We start from the raw sequence: 22,945 nt of genomic DNA, 5'->3' as shown, positions 1-22,945 counted from the left end.
CCGCTACTGATACGTGTATCTGTGCCACAACCATTTCGTGGTGATTAAATTAATCTGGCTTGTATGTTAGGAAGCCAGTTAAATACATACCACTTCAACTATGCCATCGTTGAGAAAGAGTTCGTTGGCGTAGGGAGCACGTTAGTTGGTTTCAGCAACACTGGTCCAGAGCAGAGTTCTCCGACGAATGCCACTTCACTGTGGAAGTGATTCTGGGTACCAGAATGTTCATTATCGTCGTCGGTATGGCCCAGGCGTCACTGAGTCGGCAGGCATTGTGAGCAATGGCCGAACACTGCTGTATATCTTTGAGCGAGGTACCGTTACAGCACCACGATATTGCAGAGTGGAGGTTCTGGATCATGTCCACATGTTTAAGAGGTGCGTTGGGTCCCGGCTTCATGTTTATGAACGGCAGTACCCACCCACGTAGGTTCAAATGGTTCAAATGGCTCTGAGCACTATGGGACTTAACTTCTGAGGTCATGAGTCCCCTAGAACTTAGAAATACTTAAACCTAACTAACCTAAGGACATCACACACATCCATACTCGATGAAGGATTCGGACCCGCGACCGTAGCGGTCGCGCGGTTCCACACTGTAGGGCCTAGAACCGCTCGGCCACTCTGTCCGGCCCACCCACGTAGGACTGCTGAAGTGTCCGGCACATTGGAAGGTAAAAATATTGAACGTATGCGATGGCCTGCGTATTCTCCAGGCCTAAACACCTTAGTGCATGCCTGGGGTGGTCTTGACAGACCTGTTTCTCAACAAAGAGCCCCTCCCCGAACCGTGCAACAACTGAAAACCACCTTGAGAGTGGAGTGGGACAATATTCCACAAGGACTTCTCAACAGTTTGTTAAATAGGATGCAGAAAAGGTGCAAAATGTGCAGGCATATTTCTTACTGAGAGTGCGATAACGACTTTTATGTTGGGAGATTGTCCCATGTCAAACATGAACAATATCTATCTTTGTTAGCCTGCTTTCCCACGTCGTGAAATTTGTTCCATTTTTAGTTACAAATATACCCCTCCAGTGTAGTTACATATGTACTGTGTCTATCATTGCCTGTGATTATTCCTGTGGAACTGCGTTTCGGAATCCGGAGCATTTGTCAGCCAGTGTAAATCAGAGATTTCCCAAACGTCTCCACTGACGACACCCTCTGAGCATCCACGTACCTTTATGGACCACCTTTTTATTTTCGAGGTTTATAAAATACATAAAATTATAACAAATGAGAAAAACTTGTTTTATTTAAGCCATAACTAATAACACAGAAATGATAAGGGTATTTTACGTCGAAAGAAAGCACCATGTTATGAATAGACTTTCCTCCGCGTAAAACCATTAATAACATGGTGTCTCCTTGCGACGTTTCGTATTATTTTTTAAAATTATGATTTCTGTGTTTAATCTGAGAAACCTTGGTGTAAGCGATCTATCGGACAATGTCTCAAAGTCGCCCGAGGCTCTTCGCCTTTCATATACTTGTACGAAGTAAAGTGTTATAGCCAGAGAATTTTATCTACATGAAAACAGAACTGCAGGTTTTTACCAGTAGGTGCGCAAGTTAGCTACGTAATTACTTATTGCGTTATCTTTGTGTAAGTCGCTGTCATGGCGAAAATGTCTGCAACGTTATACGTAGGACACACTTCATCTGTGACAATGTGGCTACTTTTACCTTTTTATCTTATTCGATTTTTACTTTAACGCCAGTCAATACTCTAGCTTTATAGATATATGTAATCCACAATGGGCATTACTTATTTAGTAATCAATCTTGGGAAGTGTTGTTCTTCGTGACCAAGTAAAGTGGTAAAAAAAAAAGGTACTCGGGATTGCAAATGTCATCAGGATGATTAACATCTCATATCCTGTATGTTAATTTCTACACTACGAAAAATGTTTAGCGAATGTATGTTGCTGAAGATCCTTATCTGCGGTTCAAGAGTTTTTATGCAGACAATTGTGAGAGTCGTTTCTAATCTCTGTATTTCGTATGATTCGTGATTGAAAGTGCCTGTGTTTCATATTAATCAATGTTTCGGACACACAGCTACATCCTACACTTAATTGCACTCTGTGTTAAGCTTTTCACTCCAAGCAGAAAGTAAATCACAACATCCACAGCAATCATAGCTACGTATTACAGTCTTGATGTCATCTAATAATTATCCCATTATTATTTTCACTGTAATGTTAATTACCACTCACGCTTATTTTTCTACGTGATATTTAACTTTCACTTTTAAGGGCGAAGACTGTTATTAACGTATTTTCGAATCCTCTGTCGATGAGCACGACAAATTTGTAACGATTAATATACATTGCTGATCTATAAGTGTCGCTGAGGCACGTGAGACACCCCACCGACGGAAAGGTCCATGTTTCATGGGAGGGGATTATAAACTAAGACCGTCATTTACACCAACAAATTTTTCTCAGAAGTCATTAACACACGTGTTACTATTTACCAATAGTACTAAATTTTGGCGGAATAAACATATTAATGCGATATCATTCGCGGACGATCTAATCATTATACAAGGCATTACATAAATCAAATGAAATAAGAGCAAACTACAATCCGACTATATCCAAAAATAAAATGAAACAATGGCCTTTTCATGTATTCTTCCTATGCAAACAAAAATACTCGTCCTTAATAAACCGATGGAACACGTTTCTTATTTCAAGTATTTAGGATGTGACGTATCATATGATCAAGATATAGATATGGGGAAAATCTAGTACCTACGAGGGTAAATGTGGCATTATAAGGAGAAGGGAAACAAGGAAAGAGACCAATTTAACATTTAAAAACCATAGTAGCTTCCACTTTATTACATGGGGTGAAAAGTTGTACGCTGAGAAATAATGGTTTACAGCAACTACATGCATCAGACACAATATTTTTAGGGTCTCTGAAGGGCTGCACTAGGGAAGATAAGATTAGAAACGAACCGATAAGGGAAGAACAACGGATGCAATCAGTACCACTAAAGGCATTCCAATAACAAAAAATATGGAGAGAATATGTACTTCGTACGCCACGACAGAGACTTCTTAAACTACGAATAGACTGTAAACCAAGGGGCAAGAGACGTGTAGGAAGAGATGACGAGACCGGAACAGGCCCTAGGTCCTAGGCAGAAGAAAGAATGTATCGGCCGTGCGTGGGGTGGGGAGCTGCGCAGGAGGGAGGGGTAGAGAGGAAACCAGGTCAGAATTTTGAGCCATTAATGTAAAAATTAAAAAATACTTTGGTAGAGACTCTGCACCTGTAACGTCTATTTTATTCCATTTTCCTTACGTTAATTACACATTACAAATATTTACATTTATTATTTTTTCTCTTTCCATCTGCCTAGTATGAAGCACACGAAGGTCATCCGTCTTCATTATTTATATTTTGCAATGTCACAGTTCAACGACGACATCGGATCGTTCGACTCCAACGATGCTTTGATTAGAAAAGTTGTCGAGGTCTCCAACCTGACGCTCTATTTCTACGTGTTCGACTACAGAGGAGATATCGTTGCCACAAACCCATGGGGTAAGTTAGATAATCGCAAAGATACAAATGCCAATAATGTAGTTAATGCCTAACATAATCTTTTCTTTCGTTTAAAATTTCGTTGCAAAAAACAGAAAACACTTCTAGCAGACTAATGTTTCTTTGCGTTGTTGTTTGTGTATAGAGACTGTAGTAAGCTGTGTAACTCCTTTTTACATACCGATAAGGATGGATTCAGTTAGCACTGTTTGTAACTGGAGTAACATAACCTCCTCTTGATAGATTTTTCAGCGATCCTCATGTTACTCGTATCACACGTACATAGTTGCATGTTTCTTCTGTTGCGCTACAAAAACGTAAGAAAGTTCTTTAGTTCTACGCATATTTTGACACATTTATCTCCCACAGTAGTTGTGCAGTCAGATCCCACAATGTGGCAAGCCGCTTCTTGAAACTTCTATGCTCCACATATAGTTCCTTCGTCACCTCCAAATTTGCTGAACAATCACAGCGATATTAAGGTGAGCCGCGGTTAATACTTCAGTAATTGTGGATGGCAATTTCAGAAGATTGTGCCGTGAGTAGGCAAGCGTATACGTGTACCTTTGCTAGTTTCATAATGCTAAGTACTCTTACTGTGAACAAGTAGCGTGTGGTTACCTAGATGGACGGCTACTCGACTGTTGAAAATTTAATAGGCAGCGGAAGGTATGACTGCAAGTACCGAGAGCGCAGATTAGTGATAGTGAACAAATCCAAAACAGCAACAGAGAAAGTGAACGTTTCTATTTACAACTCTAAATAAAAGAAACACCATGACACATTTTTGCTACAAGCAATGATCATAGGAGAATTCTAATATATCACGCTCCTCTATTGTGTAACTTGTTTGATACCAGGTTCATTGACATAAATAATATCAATAATTCTCATTTATGACCATAAATATCAAACTTCTCTGAAAAATATATTCTTCTTCACATTTCTTTTCTTTGGGGGGGGGGAATTGTGGGGGAGTGCGGGGGGGGGGGGAAATTCGTCAGTCTTGTGACTTGTGACTGGCTCGTTGCCGCCCGCGACTAATTCCTATCGTGTGCCAAATTTTTCATCTCATAGTAGCACTTGCAACCTACGTCCTCAATTATTTGCTCGATGTATTTAATCTCTGTCTTCCCCGACAGCTCCCTCTGGTACCCTGGAAGTCATTCCCTGATATCTTAACATATTTCCGATCATCCTGTCCCTTCTTCTTGTCGGTATTTTCCGCATATTCTTCCTCTCCCCGAATTTGCACAGAACCTCCTCTTTCCATACATTATCGGTCCACCTAATTTTCAACATTCGTCTGTAGCGCCACATTTCAAATGCTTCGAATCACTTCCGTTCCGGTTTTCCCCAAGTCCTTGTTTCACTACCATTCCGTGCTGTGATCCTGACGTACATTCTCAGAGATTTCTTCCTCAAATTAAGACTTATGTTTGATACTACTTCACTCCTCTTGGCCAGGAATACCGTTTTTGTCAGAGCTAGTCTGCTTTTGATGTCTTCCTTGCTCCGTCCGACATTTATTATTTTGCTGCCCAGGAAAAAGAATTCCTTAACTTCACCTACTTCGTGATCATCAATCCTGATGCTAAGTTTCTCGCTGTTCTCATTTCTGCTACTTCTCATTACTTTCGTCTTTCTTAGATTTACGCTCAGTCCATAATCTTTACTCATTAGGTAGTTCATTCCATTCAGCATATCATGTAACACTTCTTCATGTTCACTCAGTATAGCAATGTCATCAGCGCATCGTATCATTGATATCCTTTTACCTTGAATTTTAATTCCACTCCTTAATCTTTCATTTATTTCCATCATTGCTTCTTCGATGTACAGGTTGAACTGTTGGGGGTCAAGACTACATGCCTGTCTTACACTCTTTTTATTCCTTCTTTTCTCTTGTACATATTGTATATTACCCGTCTGTCCCTATTGCTTGCCAGTATTTTTCTCAGAATTTCTAACGTCTTGCACCATTTTACATTTTCGAACGGTTTTTCCAACTCGACAAATTCTATGAACGTGTCTCATTTTTCTTTAACCTCACTTCCATTATCAGTTGCAACGTCAGAACTGCCTCTCTGGTGCCTGTACCTTTTCTGAAACGATACTGATCTTCATCTAGCACAGACTCAATTTTCTTTTCCATCCTTCTGTATATTATTCTAGTCAGCAACTAGGATGCATGAGCTGTTAAGCTGATTGTGCGATAATTTTCGCACTTGTCAGCTCTTACGGTCTTCTGAATAGTGTGGATGATATTTTTTCGAAAGTCAGACGGTGTAATGCCATACTCATACATTCTACACACCCTGTTACCCCTTCCCCTAATGATTTAAAAATATCTGATGGAATGTTATCGATCCCTTCTGCCTTATTGGATCTTAAGTCCTCCAAAGCTCTATTATATTCTGATTCTAATGCTGGATCCTCTATCTCTTCTAAATCGACTCCCGTTTCTTCTTCTATCGCATCAGACAAATCTTCCCCCTCTAAGCGTCCTTCAATGCACTCTTTCTATCTGTCCGCTCTCTCCTCTGCAATTAACAATGTAATTCGGTTGCACTCTCAATGTACCACTCTTGCTTTTATTTTCATCGAAGGTTAATTTGACTTTCCTGCATTCTGAGTCAGTCCTTTCGACAATCATGTCTTTTTCGAATTCTTCGCCTTTATCATGCAGCTATTTCGTCTTAGCTTCCCTGCTATTCCTATTTATTTCATCCCTCAGCGGCTTGTATTCCTGTATTCCTGAATTTGCCTGAACATTTTTATAATTCCTTCTTTCATCCTTCAGCTGAAGTATTTCTTCTGTTACCCATGGTTTCTTAGCAGTTAACTTCTTTGTACATGTGTTTTTCTTACCAACTTCTGTGATTGCCCTTTTTAGAGATGTCCATTCCTCTTCAACTGTACTGCATATTGAGCTATTTCTTACTACTGTATCTATAGCCTTAGAGAACTTCAAGCGTGTCTCGTCATTCCTTAGTAACTCTGTGTGTCACTTCTTTGCGTATTGATTCTTCCTGGCTAATCTCTTAAACTTCAGCCTACTCTTCATCGTTACCAAATCGTAATCTGAGTCTACGAGTATATCTGCTCCTGGATACGCCTTACAGTCCAGTATCTTATTTCGGAATCTCTGTCTGACCATGATGTAACCTGACTGAAATCTTCTCGTAGCACGCTGTCTTTCCCAAGTGTACCTTCTCCTCTTGTGATTCTTGATTAGAGTATTACCACCTGAAATTTTTTACAGAACTAAATTGATCTTTCTCCTCTCTCATTCCTTGTCGCAAGTCCATATTCTCCTGTAACCTTTTCTTCTACTCCTTCCCCTACAACTGCGTTACAGTCCCTCGTGTCTACTAGATTTTCATCTCCCTTTACATACTGTATTACCCTCCCAATATCCTCATTTACTTTATCTCTTCATTTTCAGCTTGCGACGTCGGCATGTATACCTGATCTGTCGTTGTCACTGTTGGTTTGCTGTCGATTCTGATAAGAATGACCTTATCACTGAACTGTTCACTGTATCACAATCTCTGCCCTACCTCATATTCATAACGAATCCCACTCCTGTTATATCATTTTCTGATGAGCTTGATATTACCCTATACTCATCTGAGCAGAAATCCTTGCCTTCCTTCCATTTTACTTCCTTTTCAGATTTTATAGCTTCCCTTCAACAGTCAAACTTCTGACATTCCATCCCCCGACTCATAGAACGTATCCCTCCCGTTGATTATTCAATCTTTTTCTCATGGTCACATATATGTTTGTTAAGCGGTATTGCTATGTTGGCGATTTAAATGGAAATTTGTTTCTTTTATTTGAAATGAGCTGTTAATTATCATCATTACCATTACTTTAGAGCATAATGAAATTCAAACCGAGATAATGGTAATTAATTTCAACTCGACTGTTCTCCATTATTTCTCATGTCGCCAATTTCTCGTATTTACAGGTTATTCGTCGTTAGATACGAAACTTGTAATCTTCGTATAAAATATTTCCTGAATCTAGCTTCAACAGCCCAGCTAAATTTATGATGTTCAGTCACTTGCACTGAATGCGCATAGCTTTTTTATTGTGACTACTCCATGCGCTTAATTAAAACCAGAAGGCAATACTCTTCCAATAATTTCGTGGATGAAGTATCTGGTACAGTCCTTGTTAAAACACGTCCACTTCCAACCAAACCCTAGGCCAAACTTATACAGTAGTAATTACTGAAGCACAAAACAAACTGTAGTCGATATAATAGAATTTGCAACGTCATCCGGTAGTGCGTCGCTGTACTGCCATGTAGCCAAAAAAGATACCAAAATCTACCGCTCTCAACTCCTCGGATGCGCAAATTACACTGCACACATACAGAAGTAAAACTAATGTCCATTTGCATGAACTGTAATGCCGGTTAACCCGAATCGAAAGACTAATTTAGATCGTTCATCCTACCAAGAAGTATTAGCATCTGAAAGCCTCGTAACACTTTCAAAAGCACTGTTCTAGAAGCCCTTATTTTGGGTCGTATAACGTGATGCGAAGACGTGGGCAAACATTTAATGAAAATGGAACTTTACGAGTGAACGTAATGTAAGTTCAGGTCAGTATTAGTGTAGAAAGTCAGAATCATCCCAAACAACAGCACCAACACTGTTATCTTGTCTCGTTTCTTGCTGTACCAATCTGCATTGTGATCGCTATGTTTCGGAAGGTCTGTTCACTTCTTCCCTCTTCTGGGGAAGTGTTATAGTCACTCTCTCTCCCTCTTTTACTTTGTTATTATTTCATTCTCTCGTCCCAGAAGAGCAATAATAGGCTGGCAGCGGATTAATATTCCACTCCTCAGACACAAGAGTTCAAATGAAACAAAGATGGGCAAAGTTTTTGACGAAAGATGATCTGTATATATATAAGTTTCTAAAATACATTAAAATATGCTTTTCACTGACGATATTTCAAATAACATACTGGAAAAAAGTTTTCGGTCATTGAAAACAGTGGTAATGAGTCATAAAATTCTGCGCTCCATTACACTTTACGGTCTCTGAGGGTAAAGTAGTTGTCGCTAGTTGAGGCAACAGGGAGGCTGAAGGAAGATTTATCCTTTGAGAGAGTTAAATTTCTACGGAGATACTTGGTTTTGACGTTCAGAACGGAAAATAGCCTCTGGGTCTAGGCGAATAATACGGAAATAAAATTTCTCGCGTAGTTAATGACCTATGAGATCCGGTTCTATGGAAGAGCGCTACTCTTTTGAGCCAAATCCAGGTAATCTGAGGGGTTCCCATTTGGGAATATCTGGAGAGGACTACCAGTTGCCTTAAACGTGGGAAACATCGCAAAACCGTTTGTCAAAACAGGGGGACTGAAATATTGTTTCATTTGTTTCTGGATCTCTATGTCCCTCACAAAAATGTTTATATTCAGCAAGTGTTTGTGTCGTTGTCTGTGTAAAAGAGGGAAGTCGTAGAGTTGCTCTTTAGTTCCTCAGATGCTGTATAGTTAATAATAAGAAATCTTTTCTATATGCCATTTTTTCTTGTTCTTTTTCAGGAGTGTCACATGCAGGAGAGTTACCTATTCTTTTTCTGAGAGAAGATACAGAATATAACTTAGACCCCGACTCAGAAGAAGAGAAAGTGCGCAGAAATATGCTGCGTCTCTGGACGAACTTCGCAAAATATGGGTACGTAGTTGCCTTGTTTGACACTGGGCGGGCTGAATGAAAAATTAAATTATCGAAATTATAATGAATTCTTGCTGCAAGCAAATCACTAGTAAATGCATACTTCCAGTATATGAAGGGTCAATGCGTTAGAAATTAAGAGCATCACTAGGCTGCGTCTAGTTAGTTTATGATTGACGTCTTTCTGTTAAGTCCCGTTGTTGACACATTTGGCCACTGGAGCTCTATACAAATATTTCGAACAAGAAATTAAATGCGTCATTGTGAGCACTCAGTACAGTATTACAAACGTAGTCAGCAACAGAAAGTGTAGTGGCAGCATTTTACAAAGGTGGAAAACTAAAAATGCGGGGATACGAGTTGAAAATACAAAAACTTGAAAACTAGCACGTTGTCAAATCTAAAGACTTGACTTACCGGACTGTGTAAGATGTTACCCCTCGGAGAAACGCTTAAACTAGTTCGAAGCTGACTCTCATGGTGAGACGTCCTCCAGAGCACTGCCATGAAGAGCAGATCTTCTGTCTCTCATTTTTATCTCTTTTTTATCTTTCTTTTCTTTTTGTGGTTTTTTGTTCATACAGAATGATTTCGCCAGATGATTGGTGAGGTAATTTTTTAGGCTTTTGCTAAGACTATTTTGCGGAAGAGAACATCCATAGAAGCCAACTGGATGTTTTACTTCGCAACCTTACCATTTGGAAACATAGCAGGTCTCACCAATCCAAGAAAATCCTGCCCGTTCACGATCTTTCCTTTCACTGGTTGAAAGTCAGAAGACAGACGAATTTTCCGTCGATGCTGTATTCTCCTATGAACAATGGCCTTCCCGCAGTGGTAACACGGTTCCCGTCTGTAACCGGTGTCAACCGTGGTCGGGTTTGGCTGGTACTTGGATGGGTGACCGTGTGAGTCTACCGAGAGCAGTTGGCTAGCGAGGCGCACCCAGCCCTTGTGATGCCAATTGAGGAGCTATATGACTGAGAAACAGAAATCTGAGAACGGCCGAGAGAGAAATGTGCTGACCACATGCCCCTCCATATCCACATACAGTGAAGTCTATGTGGATATGGATGGTCCTTCGAAACCTGCTATACGTAAAATTTAATGCGCTGTTGAGAATACCGTTGTAGTTGAATACATAAGGAATACAAAAATATCCTTAAATAGAAGCGACATCGAGAAGAACGAAGGAAAACCGAAATATACAGAGTAGTATGAGGGGGTGGGGAGGGGTTGGGGGGTTGGGGGTTCAAATGGCTCTGAGCACTGTGGGACTTAACTTCTGAGGTCATCAGTCCCCTAGACTTAGAACTACTTAAACCTAACGAACTAACGACATCACACACATCCATTCCCGAGGCAGGATTCGAACCTGCGACCGTAGCGGTCGCGCCGTTCCAGACTACAGCGCCTAGAACCACTCGGCCACTCTGGCCGGCGGGGGGGGGGGAGCAGGGGGGGGAGGGGGAGAGGGGGGAGAGGGGGACAGCAATGAGGCCAAAATTCTAAATGACGATATAGACTGACAGATAAAGTAGCTATGCTGTGTAAACGACATCTAGCTCCCTCATAGTAAGTAATTATTGCATAAAACTGCAGATCTGGCGCAATATAACGTAAAAGAGTGCGGAGGAGCAGGGTAACCGAAACATGGCGTTACATACTCTTCATAAAAATAAATGGAACAAGAAAATTGGGAAATGAAAGGAATTAGGTAATTAAGGGGTGGAAAGATTCAGAAGTGATGCAGGCTGGTGTGACATGTCCCGGCACAGGTCAAAGTTACCAATCTAGAGTGGTGTGACCTATGCAGTGCAGTCAGAAAGTAGACGACAATATTGTGCTGCTGTAATAGTAGTTCACCCCTAATTAACCATTATAAAGGAGTCGAGAGGAAATAGTCTCCTTCGTTGTTTAGGGTTGGTTCTGGGTAGCAGGACAGGTTCTATTATGGGTATGGTGATCTACCAAAGTAGCAAGATTAAATGAATTCTTAAAACAAGTATATTTACTACAATCCCTCATATTTGTGTGTGAGGTGTCTGAACAACAGATCTGTCTGAACAACAGATCCACAAACACATACACATAGGCCGGAATTCCTTCACTTATTACTCCATCGTATTTCACATGTGATCAACACTGACAAGAGACACCTGGCTTCTTTCTACACTCCTGGAAATGGAAAAAAGAACACATTGACACCGGTGTGTCAGACCCACCATACTTGCTCCGGACACTGCGAGAGGGCTGTACAAGCAATGATCACACGCACGACACAGCGGACACACCAGGAACCGCGGTGTTGGCCGTCGAATGGCGCTAGCTGCGCAGCATTTGTGCACCGCCGCCGTCAGTGTCAGCCAGTTTACCGTGGCATACGGAGCTCCATCGCAGTCTTTAACACTGGTAGCATGCCGCGACAGCGTGGACGTGAACCGTATGTGCAGTTGACGGACTTTGAGCGAGGGCGTATAGTGGGCATGCGGGAGGCCGGGTGGACGTACCGCCTAATGGCTCAACACGTGGGGCGTGAGGTCTCCACAGTACATCGATGTTGTCGCCAGTGGTCGGCGGAAGGTGCACGTGCCCGTCGACCTGGGACCGGACCGCAGCGACGCACGGATGCACGCCAAGACCGTAGGATCCTACGCAGTGCCGTAGGGGACCGCACCGCCACTTCCCACCAAATTAGGGACACTGTTGCTCCTGGGGTATCGGCGAGGACCATTCGCAACCGTCTCCATGAAGCTGGGCTACGGTCCCGCACACCGTTAGGCCGTCTTCCGCTCACGCCCCAACATCGTGCAGCCCGCCTCCAGTGGTGTCGCGACAGGCGTGAATGGAGGGACGAATGGAGACGTGTCGTCTTCAGCGATGAGAGTCGCTTCTGCCTTGGTGCCAATGATGGTCGTATGCGTGTTTGGCGCCGTGCAGGTGAGCGCCACAATCAGGACTGCATACGACCGAGGCACACAGGGCCAACACCCGGCATCATGGTGTGGGGAGCGGTCTCCTACACTGGCCGTACACCACTGGTGATCGTCGAGGGGACACTGAAAAGTGCACGGTACATCCAAACCGTCATCGAACCCATCGTTCTACCATTCCTAGACCGGCAAGGGAACTTGCTGTTCCAACAGGACAATGCACGTCCGCATGTATCCCGTGCCACCCAACGTGCTCTAGAAGGTGTAAGTCAACTACCCTGGCCAGCAAGATCTCCGGATCTGTCCCCCATTGAGCATGTTTGGGACTGGATGAAGCGTCGTCTCACGCGGTCTGCACGTCCAGCACGAACGCTGGTCCAACTGAGGCGCCAGGTGGAAATGGCATGGCAAGCCGTTCCACAGGACTACATCCAGCATCTCTACGATAGTCTCCATGGGAGAATAGCAGCCTGCATTGCTGCGAAAGGTGGATATACACTGTACTAGTGCCGACATTGTGCATGCTCTGTTGCCTGTGTCTATGTGCCTGTGGTTCTGTCAGTGTGATCATGTGATGTATCTGACCCCAGGAATGTGTCAATAAAGTTTCCCCTTCCTGGGACAATGAATTCACGGTGTTCTTATTTCAATTTCCAGGAGTGTATAAACCCTATCAGATGCACTACATGGGGTGCCTCACTCAGGCAAAGGTGTAGTCGTTGGTATTTGTTATGCTGTCTATTAAATCAATGGATAAGAGGCGTAACTACTTAATCAATGGGCACTTATTGGCCTAGTTATTATATCACTGGCCGTTGTCCTACTTCACAGGGGACAAGCAATATTCAGCTACTTCAGTGGAAACTTTGCCTGACCACTACAGTACATCAATGGCTACCAGGTCTAAAATATTATGTCAATGGCCCTTGGCTTAATTCAACTACACTGTTATATGAATCATAGACAATCTTTGTTCAACACTGTTCAGTGAAACATATAGGGGACACTTCTAAGTTAGCCACTTATGTATCAGTTCTAGCTGCACTACCCGAAGTAATATTGTCGCCTTCTGGATGAAGTTCTACTGCTCCATCAGTAGCTAATTCTGTCAACTAATATCACCGGTTCCTGCCTCAACTTTAATGACTGGTTGCTGCTTGGACACTTCTTTTGTACTCCTTTGATATTGGTTAAGGTTGTCCTTTTACACGCTTCTCGAGGATAGTTTCTACTCGATTACTACTGCACCCGACGTCCTTCATTATCTTTGGGCTTTTCGCACATTGTATTGCAGTGTATCGGCAGTTATATCCAATTAATACACTGGTTACTTGGTCTAACCTTTTGTACGATGAGCCTAGCTTCAAATCTGTATCTGAATCTACATACATACTCAGCAAGCCATAGTACGCTGGGTGGCGGAGGGTAGACTACCGCTATCAGCTATTTCCTTTGCTGTTCCACTTACAAATAAAGCGAAGATAAACGGCTATCTATATGATTTCTAACGAGCTATCTTCATGATACTTTCACAAAATGGACGTTGGTGGCAGCAGAGTCGTTCTGCTGTCAGCCTGAAATCCAGTTCTCTAAATTTTCTCAATAGCGTTCCTCGAAAGAATATCGCCCTCCCTCCAATGATTCCCATTTGGTTTCCGAAGCATCTCCGTAATACTTGCGTGTTGTTCGAATCTACCGGTAACAAAGATAGCAGCCCCCAATGCAACTCCTCCCCCACCCCCACTCCCTCTGAATTGCTTCGATGTCTTGCTGTAATCTGAGAGAATGCGGATCCCAAGCACGGGATCAGTATGTAACAATGGGTCGTACTAGCGTCCTATAGAGGTCTCCTTTACACTTCCATAAAATTCTTCCAATAAACAGAAGTCGGCCATTCACATTTGATGTTTAATCGATGTAACTGTTTCAAGCAGCAAACACTAATACTGTATTCAAACATTATGGTTTTCTTTTTCGATTCATCTGCATTAACTTCCGTTTTTCTACTTTCGGAGGCAGCTGACATTATTCACACCAACCAGAAATTTTGCCTGAATCTTCTTGTATAATCCTACAGCCAGTCAATGACAACACCCTCTCATACACCACTGCATTACCAGCAACCAGCCGTAGACTGCTACTTACCCTGCTCGCCAGATCATTTATGTATCCTCACATTAACAGCAACACACTTCTCTAGGGCACTTCTGACGATACCCTTGTCTCTGATGAACACTGGCCGTCGAGGAGAACACAATGGGTTGTGTTACTTAAATTTTAGAGCCACTCGTATCCCTAGGAACCTATTCAGTATGCTTAACAGTCGTCATCATGGCACCATGTCAAATGCTTTACAGAAATGTAGGAATATGAAATCTTCCTGTTGCCCTACATCCATCGTTCGCCGTATCCCATGTGTGAAAACGGAATGCTGAGTTTTACACGAGCGATGCTTTTTAAAACAGGGCTGATTCGTGGACAGGAGATTTTTCCCTCTCAAGGAAATTTATTATATTCGAACCGAGATTATGTTCTACAGCTAATCGATGTTAAAGACACGGGTCTGAAGGTTTGCAGGTCCGTTGTGTTCCCCTTTTATAAACAGGAGTTAGCTGCGCTTTTTTCCTGTCGCCTCTTCTCCTTCTGAGAAGTGATTACCGCGTACTTGCACCTTCGCTGACCTTCAAGTGGTTACTCTGTGGGCAGCTGTTCCCATATGCATTATCCTTTCTAAATATTCTGTCCACCTCATTGGTGTCTACTAGCCGACATAGGCTTGCTTGTCCCAGGATTTTTGGTAAATCTCTTCTTTCTGTAATATGATTTACAACTAAAATATGCGCTGATCATGATAATTGTCAAATAACCTGAGCTTCTGTCGTAAAGTTATGGAATTAGTTGTTGTTGGGGAATGAGAACACAACGTAAATATTAGTTAGGACAGGAAATTTGGAGCAGAACACAATAATTAAAATATTGGCATGCAGGACTCAGACAAACGAGTCGTAAGTAATGTGAATAAAACTGGGCACAAAATACGAGGGTTATTCGGAAATCAAGGAGCGATCGGCCGTGAAATGGAAACCACAGTGAAACTCCGATGAAGTTTTCCACAGGTGTGTTGGGCAGTGTCTCTAGTATGCCCGTCGATCACGTTACGTCGTTCTTTTCAGTTCTGAGCACCCAGGGAGTACATAAAGATACCTAGAACAACAGTGTCTCACGCCAAGTACGAGGGCCTGGTGAGAAATTTCGCCTGAAGCTATGCAGCCAAATTAGATGACTGTCGTGTGGTTTCTTCTCAGCCGCATTCTGCAGGGGCAATGAAGATGCTCCTTCATCGTTTCCAATTGGAAATGTTTAATTACCCACAATACAGCCCGTAATAGTCTCCCTCTGAGTTTCATCTCTGCTCACACGAACCGCTGGCTATGAAGACATTTTGGTACAGACAACGAGCTGTGGGCCAGCGTAGTTGGCAGAAAGCACTGGCGGCTGCCTTCTATAACGAGGGTACTGGAAAGTTGGTACAACACTACGACAAACGTCTAAGTCGGATCGGTGACTATGGAGATAAGTAGTTCGAAGTTGTAGCTAACTGTTGCAAATAAAACAGTTCTGATTCTCACTGTGATTTCCATTTCGCGACCTATCGTTCCTTACTTTCCGAATAGCTCTCGTACTTTTGCAGCTGTATTCTGCATTCTTTGATCACATTGCCATTTGTAGTGATAGCGAGAAAAATTTACAGGACACACTGGAATGAACAGACTACAGAGCGCAGAATATTAATTGAGCGCACACGAAAGAAAAAAAGTTATGAGGGTAGCAGAAACCAGATTAGTGAGAAAATTACCACAAATTTTGGAGGCCACGAAGCAGATGAAGTGGAGGAACTGTACTGTCCTGGAAACGAAATAACAGATGATGGACGAAGCAAGAAGGACAGAAAAACCAACTAGAAAGGCCAGAGAGGGGTTTCTTGCCTAAACGAAGCATATTATTATCAAACAATGGCTTAAATTTCAGGATTAAATTTCTGAAATCCTATGTCTCGGAAGCAACACTGTATCGAATTGAGTCAAAGACTGTGGAAAAACAGAAAAAAGAGGCGTGTGGGTTGTTGTTATAAAGAAGAATATTTAAAATTAAGTAAACTGATTAGATAAGAAATGAAGAGGTTTACCATAAAGTCATCTACAAAAAAAAGTAGAAAACAGTGGCTAGAAGAAGGGTAAGGATGATAGGACATGTGTCGAGACATGAAGTGATAAATTTTGCCAGAAGCCAGTTGAACTGCGATCGCAACCTGTAGCTCTACATGTACTCTCATCCTCGATCGTATGAAATGATATATTACCCCCGTGTACTCACTGGAAACGCCATAAAATAAGTTCCTGAACGTTTCAGGGGCCCTGACTGTTGCTTGTGGTTGGAAGACTTTGGCGCTCAAATGGATAAATTAATTTGTTAGTCACAGATTCGTAGAGTTTGATCCAGTAAATATGGAATTTAGTTAGAAAACGTAAATTTCAGCAAAGTACATCAAAGATGAGATTAAGAAAAAACTTTCTAACGACGTTACTACAACAGAATAAAGTAAAAAAATGAATGCTTACTTGAGTCATCACGAACATGATACTAGACAATTACGATTGAAGTGGCGTTCATACGCTTAACGGACAAAATCTGTGAATTCAAATGGTGATATAAAAATCTGTAGTAATGAAAAAAATTACAAAGAACAGTATGGGTCAGAACAGAGTGCTCAACAGATTAACAAGTAATAAGAGGATTATCAAGATCGTCACAAGACGTATGAACACCAGCGAATGGACTCAATACAGAATCGAAACATGTGTGGTTATTTGAATACGGAAAAAGATCCCCTTGAAAGAGCAAATTAGACTGTAGAACACATGCATACAACTTGGTGGAGTGCGTAGGGCGTATGATGTACAAACTGAAAACATAAATCGAAATGAACTTCTCCCCTCTCACTTCTCGTGACTTCAGAATTTTGGCGAGCGCACTGAAATAGCGGTCGTACCGTGGTTGTGACTGGGCTGGCTGATGAAGGGTCTCTGTGTCATGTACTACAGTGGCTGCAAGTTGTGGTCAGTGTGGATTGGAATGTTGTGATTTCGAGGCACCTGCATTATTACCTTTCAGAGATGCGGAAAAGTCCAAATTAAGTCCAGTGTTGAACTTTGACGACGTGGACGATGCCGAACTCAAGGAAACACGAACACACGTGGAACCATAAGTTGAGTCCAGAGTAAGAGTACTTCTCTAATTCTAGAAAGTTTTCCTTCAGACCTCGGAAATATACTCGGTGCAGTTCTTCTAGCCAATCACAGACAGGGCCTAAGAGCTCCTCCAAAAAGGGATCTGAAAGTCAGCTAACAAATTCCCACCAACAAGTTAATAATGTAGCCGACAATAAGCTCTGAGCTTTCAGAAACGAGAACAGTGTTCATCCATATTCTCATGGCCAAACTCGCTTGTAGAAACTCTGGAAATTTTGGTGTGAGCTTTGCCCTGCGTTCCCATGAAAAGGCAGAGGTAAGAAAAACCATAGACGCACGTGTGGCCGCATATCTAGCGTCCGGAATGGAGTCTGAAGACCAAACGCCGAGGGGTATCGGCAAACGGACAGTTGAAGACTCCACCGACAGTTCACTATCAGGCGAAATTCTCGACCCACCACTCCAGTGCTCCGTTCTGCTGCGAAAAGCGCTAGACGCTCCTTGGACTGTCCTGTCCAATTATCCAGGTAATCCGCAGGATTATAGCTGAAAAAATCGCTCGGCTGTTTATATGGTCTATTACCGCGAAAATAGCACTTTCATTGATGGATGATCCCTCTACAGCATTTGAAAGCTTCACCTGCAGCCCGCCTGAAGTGGAAATTATTTCCGGTAGTCGCAGAGCTAGATAAGTTAAAGAGAAACGGCTACTGTTGGTACGGTATGTTGCATTCTGTACAGAGAGATGAGTTATCTACGTTGTTACAGTCTTAGCCACAATCACGTATGTAATCAGCTCCCGATACAAGTGCTAAGTCAGCAAAAAAATCGAATCGGAAAGTATATGAAGCAGAAGAATCTCATACGGAAATCAAGCATAAAAAAAGACAAAAATGTGAGGAAAAGGCCTGAAATAGGCTTCTGCCTTTATACTCTCGTAGTACCAGAGGGATCTTTACAGGTTAAAAACTTTCGTCGAAGATAAAGATTCGACTACACGCAACAAATAATTTAGGCTTGGATGCAAGTACTACTCTGAGAAGGAGACGTAGTCGTGGTTGACTGCGACAAACCTGAGGACTGATGGATCACGACTGCTGATTAGACTCACAGCTTCCATCCCCCAACTGCGATGTCTCAGATTTATCTACTTTTCAACTGAGTACTTTATTTTCCGGTATTAATCATCTCTCTTGTTCATACTCAAATTATGTAACAGAGACTTAAGGTAAATTCTATAATGCACACAACGAAACCAATTTAGTTACATATAGTGCTATGTAGTAAAACGTGACGTGGACTAGTTGTTTTTAGCGCCTTTGTCATCGTAGATACCTCTCGCCATCATTAATTGAGTCGATATGTCGTTATCTGACACATTCCGCTAGTTGCCACCGCTCCTTGCTGATAACGGTTCAAAAACGACCGTCATTAACGCCAAGTTTGTTTCTGTTCTAACGATTAAAGATTACACTAAGGTACATTCATCTAAATTAACCCACCGGAGGAGAAGTGGACGATCATGAGATATGAGATCCTGAATGGCGTTTAAGGCCTTTTCCTGTAGCCTAGGTTTCAGGTGTTTCAAACTAGCTGGCATTTTTGTTACAATATGGCTATAACTCTTCCTGTGGTCATTATCATTGTTCCTCTGTCTGTCGCCACTGACCAGGAAAGTACTTGGGCTCGAACAAACACAAATACACCAAAACCATGTGAGAAATAATCGAAAGGTCTCTTATTGCACTGGTAATGCTCCCGCATCTGCAAAACTCTGCACTCGTCCGTTAGAGGCCTCTGCGTATGCCATGCCGCATTGCACACTGACCTGCCGGTACGCCAGTCGAGATCAGTAGGGACGGTGCAGTGTGCCTCTGAAGTTGCGTTTTGTGACATTATTTGTGTATTGAAGCGTAGGATGGCTCGGCGATTGGTAATCAATCCTGCTAATGTATTGCGATTGGTTGAGATGAAGTTACGAAGAACCCTTCTTCGTGAAGATGGTATTGGTGTAGAAGACGAATCATGCGCATGTTTTATGGTATCTATTATAGTGCACAAATATGAGCAGAAGTTAGAAACAGATACTGTTGTAAGACTAACACATAATGATGATGATAGGGATGATAATGACGAACAACTCATTGCAAACGGTAGTGCTACGGCAATTGCGGGAAGAGGCGATGGAAGCAGTGACAGTGAGTACCAACCGTCTCCCAAGAAGAAGGTTAAAGTTGCAAGTATCATCACGGCGTTTGATGACAACACACTGGAGAACATGTACGATGATTATTACGTAAGAGGTTTCGACACTTCTGAAAAGATAACCCTAAACTGAAGTCTAAAAGCAATATTAAAAACATACTGGATTACGTGGCAAAGAAAAGAGAAGGAAATACAGTTTTCAAAGGAAATCGTACACTGCTGTTCAAGACCATCAAGGAGCGTGTAATGGCGAAATTCAATGAAGCGCGAGAATGCGGTTCCGCCGTTCATTATTGGCATTTACAACATTGGGCATTGGACGTAGCCAGAAATCTCGGGTGTACAAACTATACAGCTTCACTAGTATTTATTACCAATTTGAAAAAGGAGTTTAGGATAACATCACGCCGTATCACTATGCTCCAAGCACGAAAAGATAAGAATGACGAAGAAGAGCTGATTGAAAGAGCTCAAACGTATGTTGCTGACGTCAATGAGCATATCACGAGAGAAAACATCGATATTAGTTCTGTATGGAACTGTGATCAGAATCAATTCAACTATGAACTTTCTTGTGACAGAACACTATGCATGAAAGGAGAGAGAAACACTGTCGCGATGTTGCAATCAGTTAACTGTGCAACACATAGTTACACGACCGATGTTGCCATATCAATGGACGGACGATTGGCAGACAAACTCTATATTTGCTTCCAAGAATCCAGTGGAAAGTTTGGACCCCGCGTGTCAAGGGAAATAGAAACGCGGTGCCCTCCAAATGTCATCGTTGATGCAAGTGTGAGTGGGAAGATGACGAAACAACATCTGAAGACTTTTTTTTGTCAGTTTTGAATCCACATTTGTCGAGAAAGTCATTAGTACTTTGTGACTCCTGGTCTGGACATCAGAATGAACGAGTACTACTGGAAGCATCTGGCGGAAAACATGAAGATTTAAATATCATTCCGCCTAAAACTAAAAAAATATGCACAACGTCTGGATGTGTATTTCTTCAGGCAATATAAAATATATGCCAAGAGAATAACAGACTTCATTAAACTACGTTCCAGTAATATGCAGCCGAAATTGCAAGACAGATTCTTTATCATGAATATGCATTCTGTAATTTACAATCAGTTAGCTACGGGAGTATACAGACCAATGCTTCGTTACGCGTGGCAGAACGCTGGCTACGATATTGATGAACCAGTGAACAACTTCAAAAGTGTCACAGACGTGGCGTTCAACACTGATATTATAGAATGTGCAAATACGCCATGCGATCAACTTGCATTTCTTCACTGTGCGTTTCGTAGTCATTTGTATTGCTCGGAGCATTTTATTGACATTCCGCATTTACATTTATAGTTAAGATTCCTGCATTGTTTATGGCGTCTACAATTACATCTACAGTGATATCTAGAGAATGAGTGCAGAGTTCTGCAGAAAAACGACACCCACCAGCACATTCAGAGGTACATAATGGTCGTGTAACCAAACGTTCATACAGATCTGTTTGTTCGAGCCCAAGTACTTTCCTGGTGAGTGGTTGCATTAGAACTACCAATTGCACAACGGTGGCTCTCATTTCTCAAATGTCATTTTTATGCTACTTCTCAGTGTTTTTCCATTATACAAAAAATTAATTTTAAAGATAATCAATTTTTGAAAGAATACTGAAATCTAAAAACGTTGTTTCACTTCCGAGAACTGATTCGATATACACAGTGCTAAATGAAATAGAATTAGTAATAACTGCATTTGCTTCATGTTGTGACAGGTCAGATTCATCACTGAACGTAAACATATACAAGCCAGAAGTAGCCTTTAACATCAACTTGGAGCACGTACAGTGACAGTGAATTATGCTTCCAGATTGCTTGAATATGTACATAATTTAGGCTTATTTATACACAATTGAAATGAGGAGTTTTCTGTTTTGTTCTTTAGAGTGTACTTGTGAATATCTTTACAACATCTCAAAGACGATGGATATGTTGTGTTTCCCGACAGGAACCCTACCCCTGAGGCGGACCCTGTGGTGTGGGAGCCGTACGACCTGAGCAGCCGCAGCTACCTGCTGATGCAGGCCAACTTCTCGCTCGCACACGACAGGCTTGGCGAGCACATGGACTTCTGGCGTGAGAACGTGCCACTGCTGCCGTTTCCCGACACCGTATGATATACAACAGAACCAAAGCATCAGTAGTGAAGTATCTTAACCCTGGACTTCAGTTAGCAATGAGATAAAACCTTTGGGATAATTCGGAATACTTAAAAACGACGATTATGAAAAAATTATATCACATTCATGATACCACCTATAATAAAAAGACGTATGAACGTCTAAGTAAAAGTGGACTATTAATTGCAATTAAGTTGACTTGCAACTAATTAACATACGCGAGTATTATACATCCTACTACCATTTCTTGCTACATTCACAGTTGGCGGAACGGAGGAAATACAGTATATTGCACAAGAAGAATGCATGTTAGAGAGCAACTTACCCACTCACTGGAGTCAAATATATCCTTAGAATGGTATCCGCGTTAAGGGTTTCAGTGTTCTTGTACTTTTACCTCAAGAATTTCGTGTGACGCCCCTAGTGCAGCTGACTCCGTGAGCGCCACAGCCTGCGCCGGCAGGTTCATCGCCTGGCGCTAACGTGCTACTTTGCGGCTTGATGCAGCGCGAGCTCAGCACTCATAGCCAGCGCCGGTAGAAAGACAGTGAATGGACAATTCTTGGAAATTAAATGTTTGGTAATTAAGTGACGTTTGGACCCCAATGCTTCAAAGTAGTTCACCATCGCACGTCCGCTTGTTTATGCGACACTCCCGTAGGGCCCTGCATCTGGTGGGCACCTACACTACCTAAAACTTGTTTTCATAATTGATACGGCATGTCAGTTCATTAATTCGTCTTTCCTAAGAGTTGTGAATCATTCTCTGTCTTCCCTACTTAATCTATCAGGACTGCTATGTGCTTTCTGTAAGTAAATATTATTATTAAGCTTCAGACTGAGAAGGGGAAGCAACATATACTTGCGTGGCTCCCGTTCCCGTTTAGAAAGTGCCGCGTATCATTGTGGAACAGCGAGGCTTTGTGCGAGCGATGTGCGACTTGAGAAGTAAAGTTTGCCAAGAAATTCCCGGACGTCACTAACACTGAAAATGTACCTAAGGGCCAGTTTAAAACTGAGTTTGAAGAATGAGTAATGTAAGTAGTACGTTAACGTCGGCCTCGACTGTTCTGTCTACACAATGACACCTCGGACACGGTTG

The 22,945-nt window shown here is 42.1% G+C and overlaps 1 protein-coding gene across 1 annotated transcript in view; it reads left to right on the top strand.

Moving 5' to 3' along the window:
* The window catches only part of LOC126252072 (cholinesterase-like), a 61,865-nt gene extending 39,717 nt beyond the window's left edge, over window positions 1-22,148 (top strand). The window contains 3 exon segments of the mRNA XM_049952919.1: window positions 3,438-3,567; window positions 9,139-9,271; window positions 21,672-22,148. Of these exon segments, the coding sequence (XP_049808876.1) occupies window positions 3,438-3,567; window positions 9,139-9,271; window positions 21,672-21,840 (432 nt within the window). The 3' untranslated portion in view covers window positions 21,841-22,148.
* Window positions 22,149-22,945: the final 797 nt, after the last annotated feature.

Source organism: Schistocerca nitens, chromosome 4 (genome assembly GCF_023898315.1).
Source record: "Schistocerca nitens isolate TAMUIC-IGC-003100 chromosome 4, iqSchNite1.1, whole genome shotgun sequence".
NCBI classification, from domain to species: Eukaryota; Metazoa; Arthropoda; class Insecta; order Orthoptera; family Acrididae; genus Schistocerca; species Schistocerca nitens.
Note: the sequence above shows the minus strand (reverse complement) of the source record. Positions and strands in the feature narration are given on the sequence as shown.